Here is a 16430-nt window from a genome sequence, read left to right as displayed (position 1 = left end):
CCCGCTGTAGCAAACTGGCTCAAATTAAGATCCTACATCTGTATTTCAAAGCTCTCAGTATCACACAACCCCTTGCTGAGTGATTGAGTATTCGACCTGTATTGTGTGGGTTTTTTTCGGTCCGTCCCATAGGTGTGTGGTTGGAAGGTTCAGACGGTACAGACATCAACGCCCTCTGTCGCTCCCACAGTGAGAGGTTGGTAGCGGTGGCTGACGACTTCTGTAAAGTCCATCTCTTCCAGTATCCCTGCCCAAAACCCAAGGTCAGGGATAACACAGCTCCACATTTACAATTGATTTCCCTTATTTTTGCTCTCCTTGCACCACAACATTCACCGCATATCAACTGTCTTTTTTTACCCATCAGGCCCCAAACCACAGTTATGAGGGCCACGGCAGCCACGTGACCAATGTGCGCTTCACCCACTGTGACAGTCACTTGCTCTCTATGGGTGGCAAGGACACCTGTATCCTCCAGTGGGAGGTCAAGAGAGCAGGAACAGGGGATGGTGGAGACCGCCTACACTCTGCATCCTTCACCAGTTCCCCAGAACCTTAAAGGAGGGAAAGAGACATTAAGAGAGAAAATCAAATCACATTTTATTGGTCACATGCGCCAAATACAGCAGGTGAAGACCTTACCATAAAATGCTTACATACAAGTCCTTAACCAACAAGGCCTTAACCAACAAGGCAGTTCTAACAAAATAGAGTTAAGAAAATATTTACTAAATAAACTAAAAAAATTAAAAAGCAACACAATAAAATAACAATAACGAGGCCATATACATGGTACCAAGTCAATGTGCGGCGGTACAGCTTAGTCAAAGTAATTTGCACAGGTAGGTAGGGGTAAAGATAGAGAGGCATTTTTACAGAGTGGGGAGTAATGTAGATAATGAGGGAACTGGCTGGCCCTTGTATATCAGTACAAAAGGTATAAGGTCAGCCAAGGAGGCTTTGGATTCCATAGGATTCTCTTTTCAAACATGATGAAGTTTGGTTTTTACAGATATTGGCCCCACATGATGAAATAGAAACGTTAGTACATCTGGGCACAATCTACTTCTCAAATTAAGTGAAATTCCTAGTCTGACATTTGAAAAAGGTCAAGCTATCGAATCAACTGCCTGTTTGACTGCCATCATCAACTGACGACCAAGGGATGAATTGTTGAGAACATTCCAAAATATCCCATTTTTGTTTACCATACAAGCGTACCATAGTGGTGTTTTATGGTTATCATCTTGTCAGAAAAGTAATATACACATTTTGCTCTATTGCGATCTCTAGGAATATTGACCTGTTTTTGTGCTTCAAACTTTTGCATTTTGCTAGACGGTGACAATCTTTCAAGTGCATTTACTCATTAGTTCCAACTGCAATATCTCCTGTATTAGACAAATTCAGAAATGTTTACCTTATTGTAGTACACTTCACTTTTGGATTTGATATCTTCTGTGTATATTTAAAAGTACTTTTGAATGTGTCATCGTTTCCTATGTCTGTAGATATTTCTATCAATAAACAATTACAAAAAAAACTATTGCTTATGAATTCATACCATCTCTCTTTCTAAAAGTATCCAAGTACTTCCAGTGGGTTGTACTTGAACTGAAATGATTTTTACATCATTGGTTGTTGTACTGTAAGTTCTAAAAACGGTATGCTATCGAAATGCTCGCTAGAGGGCAGTGTTGTTCAAATAAGGACAAAGTTGAGTTGTCATTCTGCTACAACTACTGTACCAAGAACTAACTATATCTGAGTCTAGCCTCTGGAAGTGGTGGAAGGCTGTATACGTGTCTTGTCAATGTGTTCATCTGCATACTCAATGCCCAACATGTCAACCAGATGATCTGTCCTCAGTATTACTTTAGTTATAGCTATTGGGTGATAAACAATAATGTTGGTTACATTTTTGCTATTTTATTAAAAACGTAATCAGTGGTTCTTAGTGTTTAATGGTGATAGTTGGAGCAATTGTTGTTATGAATTGTGTCTGTTGCCGGAGTTTTCCGATTCTAAACGACGTTATTTTCCGAAGATGACGTTTTCGAACGGGAGGTGTGTGTGTGTGTGTGTGTGTGTGTGTGTGTGAGAGAACTGAGCAGAGGTGAAGAAGAGGAGGATGAAGCTGGGAACGGAGGATGGGAGGAAGAGTGTAATAAGCGACAGGCTAGCTATCAAGGGCTGTGTATGCATGCCTGCAAGTGTGAATGCGTGAGTGAGGAAGAGGGAGGTGGTTATCGGACTGAAACAAAGACGCATTTTGGAACCCCGAAACATTAACGGAAACTTTAAACTTTTACCAGCCAGAGCTTGGCTACTGTGCCGGGTCCCGGCTTTGTTTCGAGGCAGGGGAGGTTTACAATACAGGGATAAAATAGCCCCAGATCGAAAAAAAATTTACGCAAGAGGGGAATCCCTTGGATAGTGTTTGTTGGGGGTAACGAGAGAATGGCGGCCAACATGTACCGAGTGGGAGGTAAGTCTTTTTTTTGAGACCTCTCAGCGTGATTGTTAGCTAGCTATGCTAGGGTAGTTAGCTAGCTGATTTGCATTTGCTAGCTAGCGAGTGATAGTTATTTCCGCGAAGGCTGGCTAACGCTACCTAGCTAACTTGTTAGCAGGACATGTCAAATTAGAACGCGTTCCTTGGCTATTGGTAGCGTGAACTAGTTTAGCTTACGTAGCTTGATTTAGTTGGCTGTAAGACTTTAATCAACTTGCAGTGTAACGTTAGCTAGTATAGTTAAGTTTATATAACTAGCCATTTAACGTTAGTTGAAACCAACAAGTTAACTTGAGTATGATAAAGTTACTCAAACGTCTTTGTTTTACTTAGCCAGGTAACGTTAGCATACTAGACTGCAAGCGTTAGATACCATCTGTCACTTGGTTTGGCTAGATCGCTAACGTAACGTTAACTTACAGCTAGCTAGCAAGTTAGCTTGTTGGCTCTGTAGGTAGTTAGCGTATGCTACCAATCATAGTACGACAATTGATTATAGCTAAATGGGAAGCAGCTGTATTGTTCAGAAAATAATCCCAAACTTCAATCTGTTCCGCAATTTATACTCGTTACCATTTAGCTACATTGTTTACATAGGTTACAATATGGTGCATTTAGCAAGCTAACAATACTCACGTCTGTATGTTAAACGCCGGTAAACGTGTGTTAGCTAGGTCGCAAGCTGGCCATAGCTAAACCGTCTGGATTTCTCTTCAACCCACAGGGTCGACAGCTTTATTTTACCATCAACATTGCAATTTTATGAGATTATATTATTGGTGGTGGGAAAGATTATCAACATCAGTGTTCTTGACTTGGTGCGACGTTGTTGTTCTTAATGTCTTGGCTTGAGTCCGTGTTTTGGTGGATGCACAGCCACTCACTGAACCAGTGAAATCTATAGCCATAATGATACACACTGATACATTCTTGCTGTTTTATCTTTGTATAAGGTCCCACAAGAGCGTCTGTTTTTAGGTCACGGTGATTAAACGGTGCAGTGTCAGAGGAGATGCTACCTTGTTTCTGTACATAATACAATGTAATCAAGCTCTTGTGCAAAATAGCCCCACAGAAAGCATTGGGCTAAACATCATTGATATGATTACTACTAGTAGATAACGTGTTGCAGTACGTGAATTATGATAATGAATGCCTTATTTTACAGGCAACAGTATAGACGGATTTAACCCCTGACTGTCTGAAAGCCACATGACAGCAAGGCATTGTTTTGGTTGCAGCATTATGCATTTATTTAGTCTCTACGAACATGGCAATTACAGTATGGTATTTCAACCTTTTAAACCCCCTCACCTCAGTTATCTTGGCCTTGACTGTGCCTGAGATGGCACTGCTCTGCAGATGGTGGTGTCTTCCAACCTGTCTGTTGATAATGCCTGCCTGTTTATAGTCCCCCACATCAGTAACTTCACAACACTGCCTCTCAGCACCTCAGAGCGCGACAAAATACTTATGCACCGTCGACCTACTGGAGGGAATCATCCCTGAGAGCTCGAACAAGAGTCAACCATTAAGTCTGATGTTGTGATGTTCATGGCAATTTTCTTGCTCCAGTCAAGGTGATCACAAAGACCAGTGCCTAGCAGAATGTCTACCCATTTGGGCAGCTCTGGGCCAGCGTCTTAGTAGGAGTGCTGATCTAGGATCAGATCTCCCCCTGTCCATTTAATCTTATTCAGGCTAAACTGATCCTAAGACAGCACTCCTACTTAGAGATGTGTTCTGAATAGAGGTCGACCGATTATTTTTCAACGCCGATACCGATTAATCGATTATTATTTTTTTATTTTTTATTGGTAATAATGACAATTACAACAATACTGAATGAACACTTATTTTAACTTAATATAATACATCAATAAAATCAATTTAGCCTCAAATAAATAATGAAACATGTTCAATTTGGTTTAAATAATGCAAAAACAAAGTATTGGAGAAGAAAGTAAAAGTGCAGTATGTGCCATGTAAAAAAAGCTAACGTTTAAGTTCCTTGCTCAGAACATGAGAACATATGAAAGCTGGTGGTTCCTTTTAACATGAGTCTTCAATATTCCCAGGTAAGAAGTTTTAGGTTGTAGTTATTATAGGAATTATAGGACTATTTCTCTCTATACGATTTGTATTTCATATACCTTTGACTATTGGATGTTCTTATAGGCACTTTAGTATTGCCAGTGTCACAGTATAGCTTCCGTCCCTCTCCTCGCTCCTACCTGGGCTCGAACCAGGAACACATCGACAACAGCCACCCTCGAAGCAGCGTTACCCATGCAGAGCAAGGGGAACAACTACTCCAAGTCTCAGAGCGAGTGACGTTTGAAACGCTATTAGCGCGCACCCGGCTAACTAGCTAGTCATTTCACATCGGTTACACCAGCATAATCTTGGGAGTTGACAGGCTTGAAGTCATAAACAGCGCAATGCATTGCGAAGGGCTGCTGGCTAACGCACGAAAGTGCTGTTTGAATGAACGCTTAGGAGCCTGCTGCTGCCTACCATCGCTCAGTCAGACTGCTCTATCAAATCATAGACTTAATTATAATATAATAACACACAGAAATATGAGCCTTAGGTCATTAAAATGGTCGAATCCGGAAACTATCATCTCAAACAAAAATGTTTTTCCTGTCAGTGAAATACGGAACCGTTCCGTATTTTATCTAACGGGTGGCATCCCTAAGTCTAAATATTCCTGTTACATTGCACAACCTTCAATGAATGTTATGCCATAATAAATTCTGGCAAATTAGTTCGCAACGAGCCAGGCAGCCCAAACTGCTGCATATACCCTGACTCTGTTTGCAAGAGAAGTGACACATTTTCCCTAGTTAAAAGAAATTAATGTTAGCAGGCAATATTAACTAAATATGCAGGTTTAAAAATATATACTTGTGTATTGATTTTAAGAAAGGCATTGATGTTTATGGTTGGAGCAACGTGTACCTAAGCGATTATATGCAACGTAGGACAGATAAACTAGTAATATCATCAACCATGTGTAGTTAACTAGTGATTATGATTGATTGTTTTTTATAAGATAAGTTTAATGCTAGCTAGCAACTTACCTTGGCTTCTTACTGCATTCGCGTAACAGGCAGGCTCCTCGTGGAGTGCAATGTAAAGCAGGTGGTTAGAGCATTGGACTAGTTAACCGTAAGATTACAAGATTGAATCCCCGAGCTGACAAGGTAAAAATCTGTCTTCTGCCCCTGAACAAGGCAGTTAACCCACCGTTCCTTGGCCGTCATTGAAAATATGAATGTGTTCTTAACTGACTTGCCTAGTTAAATAAAGATCTAAAAAAATAAATAAAATAAAAAATCGGCCAAATCGGCGTCCAAAAATACCGATTTCCGATTGTTATGAAAACTTGAAATCGGCCCCAATTAATCGGCCATTCCGATTAATCGGTCGACCTGTAGTTCTGAATAAGGGCCTTGGTTTGGTATGTGTCTAAAACCTGTTGTTTATGGTGAATGCCAAAGTAAAACCAAAGTGTTGTGTTAAGCGAGTTCTGTTATCTTCCCAAACAGTAGTGACAGTACAGTGGACGCTGTCACAGCTACTAACTGTTGTTGCTTCTCCGTGGTGAAGCTTTTACTTCTGACGTGTCACTCTTGACATTATGCGTGTGGAAATTAAATGTGGGTGGAAATGAAATTGAGCTTTAATGATTAATTGGGATACGAGGGCGGCCTGTTGAATTTGCTCAGTGAGGCGGTTAGTCCCGAGGGTCCCACATGTCATCGTTTTAAATGTTTATCTGCACCTCATCTGAAAAAGTATAGTCTAGTGGATTTAGGCCTACTACTGTATTCAAAACAGTCCTTTACCTCACAGAAAACCACACGTCACTCTTCTCATGAATAGCTTTTACTTGCCTCCATTATCTGAATTGAATGGCTTGGTCTAGGGCTATGCCCTGTTTTATAGCCAGAGGAGCCTATCGACAGGCTGGGTACAGGTCCTGGTGATATGAAGCGCATGGAATGAATCAATGGGGCAGTGCTTGCCACAGATGTTTTGTATGTAGCAATAGACTCACTAGTAGGGATGTGACGGTCATGGAAATTTGGATTGCGGTAATCAGCCAGCCAAATGACCGTGGTTCACATAACTGTTTGAATAACAAAAAAATTACTATCATTTTTAGGGATGCACGATATATCAGTTAACATATCAGAATCGGACGATATTAGTTAAAAATGCCAACATTGGTATCGGCCCGATGTCTAGTTTAACGCCGATGTTAAAAACCGATGTCAAAGCTACCGTACATACCTAATATAACGTAGGTACATGACGTAATGACGCCACATAAAATTTGGCGCTACACGTGCAACACAGCATTCCTAACCTAGCCCACAATGCCTGCTGTGTGGATCGAGCAGTCAACAAGTCAAGCAGCCATTTGAAAGAGTAACAACATTTCAGCGAGGCAACTCAAAGACAAAATGCATTAAAGCCAAGATAATGTAATTCATTGCCCTTGACAATCAACCGTTCTCTGTTGTGGATGATGTTGGCTTTCGCCAACTGGTTGAGCACCGGTACACACTACCAAGTGTGCTATTTTTACAGTAATAGCGTCACTACTATTACCTTCACAACATACATACTATGGAACGCTGTTTGGGTCTTTGCGTGTAAAAAAAATATACAGTAGTACTGTCAAAGCTGTACAAAAATGTCAGCAAACAAGCACACACCGGCCACAAACGATGTGTTTACAATACCGCGTTGGTAATGAAGCATAATTTGTTCGACCGCAACTTCTGGGCTAGCTAGCTTTAGCTTGGTACCTAGTTAGCACCAATACAACCAGCCTGAAAACAATGACCAGTAAAAACTACAGTCATTTTCATTATTCTTAGCAATGATTTAGGAATCCTTGTGAGTAAGTATTAGCTAGGTTGCCACTTGTTGTTCGCCTATTAAAATTGAACTTCAGTTCATGAAAATAAATAGTTAGCCAGCTACTTAACCCTGTTGCCCAAAGCTAACGTTATAAGCAGCCAGCTAGCTTCATCTGGCTAATGAGGCTTGACCGGACTAGGTTATGTGTTGTGAAGCTAGCCACAATAAGAATTAGGCACAATAGTGGAATTTGCAGTTTGCCTTCAAAATAAAAGTATATCATTAACAGTGATGCAAATTAATACAAATAGTAGAATTCTGCCATACTTTTAATTTGAAGGCTAACCCAAAGTCCACCATTGTGGCTAATCCTTATTGTTGCAAGCATCACATAGATGGGTCCGACCACCATTAATCAAATAACCCTAATTTCTAAAACATTTCTTATTTTAGATGACAGCTAGCTAACTGTATAGCTAACTATAGCTACTGAAACAGATTATGTTGTTTTGCTATGTTTTTGGAGAAGAACTACATTGTTTGCATCCATGAGCTAGCTTGCTTTTTTTTTTATGACCAGCAACTGTAGGTGCGCGAGACAACTTTACCAGCATCATAGCATACGTATCGATGAATCGTTGTGACATATGAAGTACGAGTGATTGTGTAATAACTACGTAAAAAATGTATCAAAGCGTTTGACGTGCAGTCATATTCAGGTCCTGATTGGTCAACATGCTTGTTTGGCACGTCAAATAGTGTTATTTTTTGACCCGCAAAGACCCAAACGATGTTCCATAGAAATCCTGGTTGAGAATGAAATGACTGAACAAAGGAACAATGAAACAGCACGCAAGTAAGTGAAAGAAATAGGTTTTGATTATGTTTTACTGGTAATGGGGACATACGTAAATGCCAACAAAATAACTTTTTGGTCAGTGTGGTGTGTGTCACCTTTATTTAACTAGGCAAGTCTGTTAAGAACACATTCTTATTTACAGTGACGGCCCGGACTCTCAATCACGGCCAGATGTGACACACCCTGGATTCGAACCAGGGACTGTAGTGACACCTCTTGCACTGAGATGCAGTGCTTTAGACTGCTGCGTGTGTGTGTTAACTATTTAACTGTACCAGAATGCTTAAAAGGCCACAAAAATGTTAAATATCGGTATAAGGGGTTTCTTTTGGCAAGGAAAATATCGGTATCGGCCCAAAATTTCATATCGGTGCATCACTAATCATTTTAAAACGTGCATTTTCTCCTTACCTTCTCTCCCGACTGCATCTGCTGCCATAGAAAGATAATTAACAGGCTTCCCTATTCCAGTCAATGATGGCATAATGTGTGGACTGGCGGCCATTGAGAGTGTACCCAGAGGCTCAAAGCAGGAAGTGTACCCATCAATATGTGCTGTGATTTGTTGATTAAACTCAACTGACATTACAAAAAATACATTCCATTGCGTGAGTCACATCAGTTAACAATACGTCATACCATGCGACTGTATCCATGAGTTAGTTTACCAGTCATTGCCAACTGCACGAATGCCCGGTTGTCCCGTCTTCAGTCAGCTGTTAGGTCCCCACACAAATATATGTATTTTTATTCTTCAAATAACTATTGGTGATACTGATATATTTTTATATAAAAAACCAAAAAAATGAACATCATAGAAATCTGGTTAATGCTGACAAAGTATCTGAGCTGAGGTTGTCTTCTCAGACTGTGTTCCCCATTCCTCTTCAAAAAGCCCCTCTCCCTGGGCCATTGATCCGCGAGGCACCGCTTCAGCCTACTGTCTCTCACTGATTCAGGCAGGCAAGGAGCCCCCATAGCACAAAGAGGGAGGACACGGGGCATGATGGAGAGCCTAGAACATGGATGAGTGTGGAGAAAGAGGGATGAATTGAAGGGAAAGAACATAGTGGACCTCTTTCTCTTAAGTGTTGAGACAGACAGCATAGGACTTCTCCTTGTAGTAGCGCGAGAAATGTGCTGCCACTCCAACCAACCAACCCCCCACCCCCTCCCCTTTATAGAATGGGTATGATGCATCTAAGTGATAATGCCCAAGAAGCCTGTGTTTGGAGGATATATTGGCACGGGTGTTGTTAGGCCTGAAACGAAGTCGAGGGCCGGCAAACAGTGCCAATATATCCTCCAAACACCGGTTTCAAGGGCATTATCACTTTTTATACAACGGGTTCCCAACATATTCAAATAATGATTTGATATATTTTTATTGAAAACATTATTTTGATGAATTTATTCATACTACTATTTCTCCGCATATGTGGTTCCCACCGTGAAGCATGGAGGAGGAGGTGTGGCGGTGCTTTGCTGGTGACACTGTCTGTGATATATTTAGAATTCAAGGTACACTTAACCAGCATGGCTACCACAGGATGGCGTATCCTGCATGAAACGACTATCTGGTTTGTGCTTAGTCCCACTATCATTTGTTTTTCAACAGACTGTTGGAAAAGCACTCCAGGTGAAGCTGGTTGAGAGAGAGCCAAGTGTGCAAAGCTGTCATCAAGGCAAAGAGTGGCTACTTTGAAGATTCTAAGATATATTTGATTTGTTTAACACTTTTTGGTTACTACATGATTCCATATTGTGTTATGTCATAGTTTTGATGTCTTCACTAGTAATCTATAATGTAGAAAATAGTACAAATAAAGAAACTCTGGAATGAGTAGGCGTGTCCAAACTTTTGACAGGTAGTGTGTGTGTGTGTGTGTGTGTGTGTGTGTGTGTGTGTGTGTGTGTGTGTGTGTGTGTGTATATACACATTTTGTTATAACATAACACCTGGATAACGAATGAACCTATATAAAAAAGAACCAGCCTATTGAACATATTCGTAGTTGCCTTTTAGGCATTCCAAAAAATATGGCTATAAAAACAATAACCCACATTTGGATAGGCTACATATTACAAAATGGGCCCAAATAAAGTAAACCAAATAGCCTATGTACGAAATTAACCAAATAAATGAGTGCAAGTAAGTATTTCAAGGCACACTTAACAGAATATTTTAGCCTAGGCCTGAGCTAGATTTCCTTTGAAATAAGACGCATCTGTGAATAGGTTTTGAAAATTCAACAAATAACTGCAATGAAGAAATATTCGGCCTATTTTCCTTTTCATTATATCTTACCTGAAAGGTTTCTGACAAGGAACACAAGCATGTTCACCTTTTCTGGCTTTAATAGACTGTGACGTGGGGTAACAATCAGTAACCTATTGCCTGCTGTACTGAAAACACAATAAGACGGAAGACTTGTTGCACAGATGCAGCGGAAGGCCTATTTTCGGGCGACGTTGGCCCAGAGAGCAAAGTGACCCTCATTCGCTCTCCACCATGAGTGGGACATTAGATCCTCCGATGACATCTTCGAGTGGGTAGGATGTGAGCTCTGCGCTGGCCCACTGTTGCGCCCAGTGGGACAGGTTTACGTCGCTCTCCCAAGGAGACTGCCCAGGGATGTCTTCTATGGTGAACATGCGCACTCGGTCTCAGTGGAAATTGTCAGAAATCACCGTTTGAAAGGGTTTCGTATCACACAGTAGGCCTACGATGTGTGGTTACAAATCACCATTCTAAGGTGTCGGGTACTACATTGCCATATGATTTGGTTTATATTTGTTTATTTGCACACAAGAAAACAACATGATTTCCACATTGTACTCTAATGATTAGACTCGAATCGGGTGGTTTGTGCATGACACAGGCTCGTCACTAGTTACCACAGTCATGAATCCCGCCTATTTCTTCAATTCTTCTCTAATTAAAATCTGCTTTTAAACCTAACCCTAACCTCCACCCTAACCACATTTCTAACTTTATGCCTAACCTTAAATTAAATCTATATTCCCCACAATTCATTTTCTCGATATAGCCAGATTGTTTACTGCGTTGCTAGGTAACGATGCGCTTCCCAAGCACTGGATAAAAAAAAAAAAACTATTTCAAAGATGTTTGGACAGGTCGATGGGAGGATGTGTCATTCCAGACATCGCCCAACCCTAGTATGTCATCACCAGTTATCATATATATTTGCTTGTGTTTTGTAAATGTGTTGAACAGAGCTTTTGATTAGTCAGGACAGTCATTTAGCTGAGAGATATGGTACAGGCCCAGTGGCCTTTGCTGTGACCTGCAAATGACCCCTAAAACACTGCTAGAACCAAAATATTGGTCACATGGGGCAAAATATCATGCATCATGCCATATAACTGGCGAGGAAGCCGTTATGGTGGGTTAAGGTTTGGTATTGTAACCTAGACCTTAGTTGTAGGCTAGACCTATAATAGTGCAGGCACACAGCAAACCTATTTTTGTGTTGTCTTGGAAGTGATTTGAAATGAATAACATCCTACCTACTATGGTTAATTCATTATCACTTCAAATCTGGAATAACCGACTTCTCCTTGGTCAAACATTGGTTAGCCTAGTATTTAAATCAAATCAAAATCAAATTTTATTGGTCACATACACATGGTTACCAGATGTTAATGCGAGTGTAGCGAAATGCTTGTGCTTCTAGTTCCGACCGTGCAGTAATATCTAACAAGTAATCTAACAATTTCACAACAAATACCTTATACACACAAGTGTAAAGGAATGAATATCTACATATAAATATATGGATGCGCGATGGCCGAACGGCATAGGCAAGATGCAGTAGATGGTATAGAGTACAGTATATACATATGAGATGAGTAATGTAGGGTATGTAAACATTATATAAAGTGGCATTTAGGCTGTGCCATTTGAAAATAAACCCATCCTAGCCAGTGTGAAGGCCTAGTAGTAGCTCCAATCTTTAGTTAGCTTGTGTCCGCTGAGGAATTTACCCAGGCCTCTGACACTGCAGCCAGTCTTTTGAATTGGATATTCAGTGTTCGTCAAATCAAAGTTTATTTGTCACGTGCGCCCGATACAACAGGTGAAATGCTTACTTACAGGCCGTTACCAACAGTGCAATTTTTAAGTAAAAAATAGGTATTAGGTGAACAATAGATAAGTACGGAAATGACAGTTAAAAAGACAGTGAATAATAACAGTATCGAGGCAATGTACAGGCGCTGGTTAGTACTGTTGACCCTGAATGAACTATCAATGGGCTGTGTGAAAGAGACAGTGTCCCACTGTCTCTGTAGGTAAAGGCTTAGAGCTTAGTTCATTGAGTGGAAGTCTCATTTTTGGTCACTTTTTTTTTTAGTCACACAAGCATCTCTCATAATGTAGCTGTATTCTGAGAAGTGAGGGAATTAAATTCCTAGACCTCGCATGCAAGCACCAATCATGTTATGAGGTATCCTGGGATATCCGAGTGGATATTACCTCACTAGTCTTTTGGAATGGAAGACGCACAGACGGGACGTGTTGTGCAAAGCTATTCGCTCTCCCTACCCAGCACCAGTCGCCATTTTTGCAGGATTGATTTTGCCTGGCCAAAGCCTGCCTGCCTGCGTGATGTCATTACTGTGGTGGGTAGTGGGTTCCCCTTAGTCATGTTAGTAAGTGACTGTACAAGGACTCACAGTCCAAACTCCTCACACAACAAGGGTTTTCCTTTGAACATGTTACAGTAACCGAAGAGATCAAGTTCAAAGTCCCACACACTGAATTGACATGATACAGATTACTTTGTTTGTTTCTCTTTGATCATTTCTACTTTCCCTTTCAGATTACGTGTACTTTGAGAATTCCTCCAGCAACCCTTACCTGATCCGCAGAATAGAAGAGCTCAACAAGGTTGGTGGAATAATCAGTCCTTCACATCTAACCTCTGATTTGGTGCGTTTACATAAAAAAAATCTTGCTGACATTGACAACCCCTTTGTAAAGGTTATCATATCTGACCTTATAGCCAGTCTGTCTGTAACCCATTCATATCCTGGGATGATGCTGGTGGTAACACACACAGACAGTAGTGACAAGATGCTGGTACAAGAGCCATTACATAACGTGGCTGGCTGTAGCAGTAGTGTAGCGGCGTATGGCACATGCTTGTTTCCCAGTCAAAGGATTAAGCTCATTTATGTAACACTTAAATTGAAGGGGTTGTGGCGAACACCACTATGAAAACTCAATCTAATGGAAGTAGAGGAGGAGGAGAATAATATACTATACAGTTAAAGTCAGACGTTTACATACACCTTAGCCAAATACGTTTAAACTCAGTTTTTCACAATTTCTGGCATTTCATCCTAGTAAAAATTCCCTGTCTTAGGTCAGTTGGGATCACCCCTTTATTTTAAGAATGTGAAATGTCCGAATAATAGAGAGAATTATTTATTTCATCTTTTATTTCTTTCATCAAATTCCCAGTGGGTCAGATGTTTACATACATTCAATTTGTATTTGGTAGCATTGCCTTTAAATTGTGTAACTTGGGTCAAATGTTTCGGGTAGCTTTCCACAAGCTTTCCACAATAAGCTTCCCCTCCTGACAGAGCTGGTGTAACTGAGTCAGGTTTGTAGGCCTCCTTGCTCGCACACGCTTTTTCAGTTCTACCCACACACTTTCTATGGGATTTTGAGGTCAGGGCTTTGTGATGGCCACTCCAATACCTTGACTTTGTTGTCCTTAAGCCATTTTGCCACAACTTTGGAAGTATGCTTGGGGTCATTGTCCATTTGGAAGACCGATTTGCGACCAAGCTTTAACTTCCTGACTGATGTCTTGAGATGTTGCTTCATTATATCCACATCATTTTCCTTCTTCATGATGCCATCTATTTTGTGAAGTGCACCAGTCCCTCCTGCAGCAAAGCACCCCCACAACATGATGCTGCCACCCCCGTGCTTCACGGTTGGGATGGTGTTCTTCGGCTTGCAAGCCTCCCCCTTTTTCCTCCAAACATAACGATGGTCATTATGGCCAAACAGTTCTATTTTGTTTTATCAGACAAGAGGACATTTCTTCAAAAAGTACGATCTTTGTCCCCATGTGCAGTTGCAGACCGTAGTCTGGCTTTTTTATGGTGGTTTTGGAGCAGTGGCTTCTTCCTTGCTGAGCGGCCTTTCAGGCTATGTCGATATAGGACTCGGTTAACTGTGGATATAGATACTTTTGTACCTGTTTCCTCCAGCATCTTCAAGGTCCTTTGCTGTTGTTCTGGGATTGATTTGCCCTTTTTGCACCAACATAAGTTCGTCTCTAGGAGACAGAACGTGTCTCCTTCCTGAGTGGTATGACGGCTGCGTGGTCCCATATACTTGTGTACTATTGTTTGTACAGATGAAATTGGTACCTTCAGGCATTTGGAAATTGCTCCCAAGGATGAACCAGACTTGTGGAGGTCTTAGTTGATTTATTTTGATTTTCTCATGATGTCATACAAAGAGGCACTGTGTTTGAAGGTAGGCTTTGAAATACATCCACAGATACACCTCCAATTGACTCAAATGATGTCAATTAGCTTATCAGAAGCTTCTAAAGCCATGACATCATTTTCTGGAATTTTCCAAGCTGTTTAAAGGCACAGGCAACTTTGTGTATGTAAACTTCTGACCAACTGGAATTGTGATACAGTGAATTATAAGTGAAATAATCTGTCTGTAAACAAATGTTGGAAAAATTACTTGTGTCATGCACAAAGTAGATGTCCTAACCGACTTGCCAAAACTATAGTTTGTAAACAAGAAATTTGTGGAGTGGTTGAAAAATGAGTTTTAATGACTCCAACCTAAGTGTTTGTAAATTTCCGACTTCAACTGTGTGTATGTATGTATGTATGTATGTATTCTGTGTGTATGTGTGTGATATATATATATATATATATATCACACACATACACACATACACACAGAAATACATACATACATACATACATACTGTCCTATATATATAGTACCAGTCAAAAGTGTGGACACCTACTCATTCAATTATTATTTTTTTCTTTATTTTGAATATTTTCTACATTGTAGAATAATAGTGACGACATAAACTATGAAATAACACATGGAATCATGTAGTAACCCAACAAGTGTTGAAACAAATGAAAGTATATTTATTTTAGATTCTTTAAAGTAGCCTTGATGACAACTTTGCACACTCTTGGTATTCTCTCAACCAGCTTCACCTGGAATGCTTTTCCAACAGCCTTGAAGGAGTTTCCACATATTCTGAGCACTTGTTGGCTGCTTTTCCTTCACTCTGCGGTCCAACTCATCCCAAAACATCTCAATTGGGTTGAGGTCGGTTGATTGTGGAGGCCAGGTCATCTGATGCAACACTCTGTCACTTCTTTGCAGCAGTTTGACCAAGGCCTGATTCACGCAGTCTCCTCTGAACAGTTGATGTTGATGTTTCTGTTACTTGAACTCTGTGAAGCAATTTCTGAGGCTGGTAACTAATTATCTTATCCTCTGCAGCAGAGGTAACTCTGGGTCTTCCTTTCCTGTGGCGGTCCTCATGAGAGCCAGTTTCATCATCGTGCTTGATGGTTTTTGCAACTGTTCTTGAAATGTTCCGGATTGACTGACCTTCATGTCTTAAAGTAATGATGGACTGTTGTTTCTCTTTGCTTATTTGAGCTTTACTTGCCATAATTTGGACTTAGCCGTATTTGGTAAAAGACCATCTTCTGTATACCCCCCTACCTTGTCACAACACAACTGATTGGCTCAAATGCATTAAGAAGGAAATCAATTCCACAAATTAACTGTGAACAAGGCACAGCTGTTAATTGAAATGCATTCCAGGTGACTACCTTATGAAGCTGGTTGAGAGAATGCCAACTGTGCAAAGCTGTCATCAAGGCAAAGGGTGGCTACTTTGAAGAATCTCAAATATAAAATATATTTTGATTTGTTTAATAACACCTTTTTTGGTTACTACATGATTCCATATGTGTTATTTCATAGTTTTGACATCTTCACTATTATTCTACAATGTAGAAAATAGTAAAAAATAAAGAAAAACCCTTGAATGAGTAGGTGTGTCCAAACTTTGGACTGGTCCTGTCTGTCCTGTCTGTCTGTCTGTCTGTCTGTCTGTCTGTCTGTCTGTCTGT

General features: G+C 40.5%; 2 protein-coding genes across 6 annotated transcripts in view; both read left to right on the top strand.

The window, feature by feature from the left end:
* eml3 (EMAP like 3) overlaps positions 1-1540 on the top strand; it is a 41216-nt gene extending 39676 nt beyond the window's left edge. For all 4 annotated transcript variants that reach the window (XM_014206607.2, XM_014206609.2, XM_014206608.2 and 1 more), the window contains 2 exons: positions 133-263; positions 368-1540. In XM_014206607.2, coding sequence (XP_014062082.2) covers positions 133-263; positions 368-559 — 323 coding nt within the window. In that variant the 3' untranslated portion in view covers positions 560-1540. The remainder of the gene's footprint in view (positions 1-132; positions 264-367) is intronic.
* A 537-nt stretch (positions 1541-2077) lies between these two features.
* LOC106608586 (metastasis-associated protein MTA2) overlaps positions 2078-16430 on the top strand; it is a 33493-nt gene continuing 19140 nt past the window's right edge. The window contains exons 1-2 of one of the 2 annotated variants that reach the window (XM_014206610.2): positions 2078-2488; positions 13097-13164. In XM_014206610.2, the coding sequence (XP_014062085.1) occupies positions 2461-2488; positions 13097-13164 (96 nt within the window). In that variant the 5' untranslated portion in view covers positions 2078-2460. The remainder of the gene's footprint in view (positions 2489-13096; positions 13165-16430) is intronic. The other variant, XM_014206611.2, reaches the window with a different exon arrangement.

The sequence above is a fragment of the Salmo salar genome, chromosome ssa07, assembly GCF_905237065.1.
Source record: "Salmo salar chromosome ssa07, Ssal_v3.1, whole genome shotgun sequence".
Lineage (NCBI taxonomy): Eukaryota > Metazoa > Chordata > Actinopteri > Salmoniformes > Salmonidae > Salmo > Salmo salar.
This window is presented reverse-complemented; position numbering and strand designations above follow the sequence as displayed.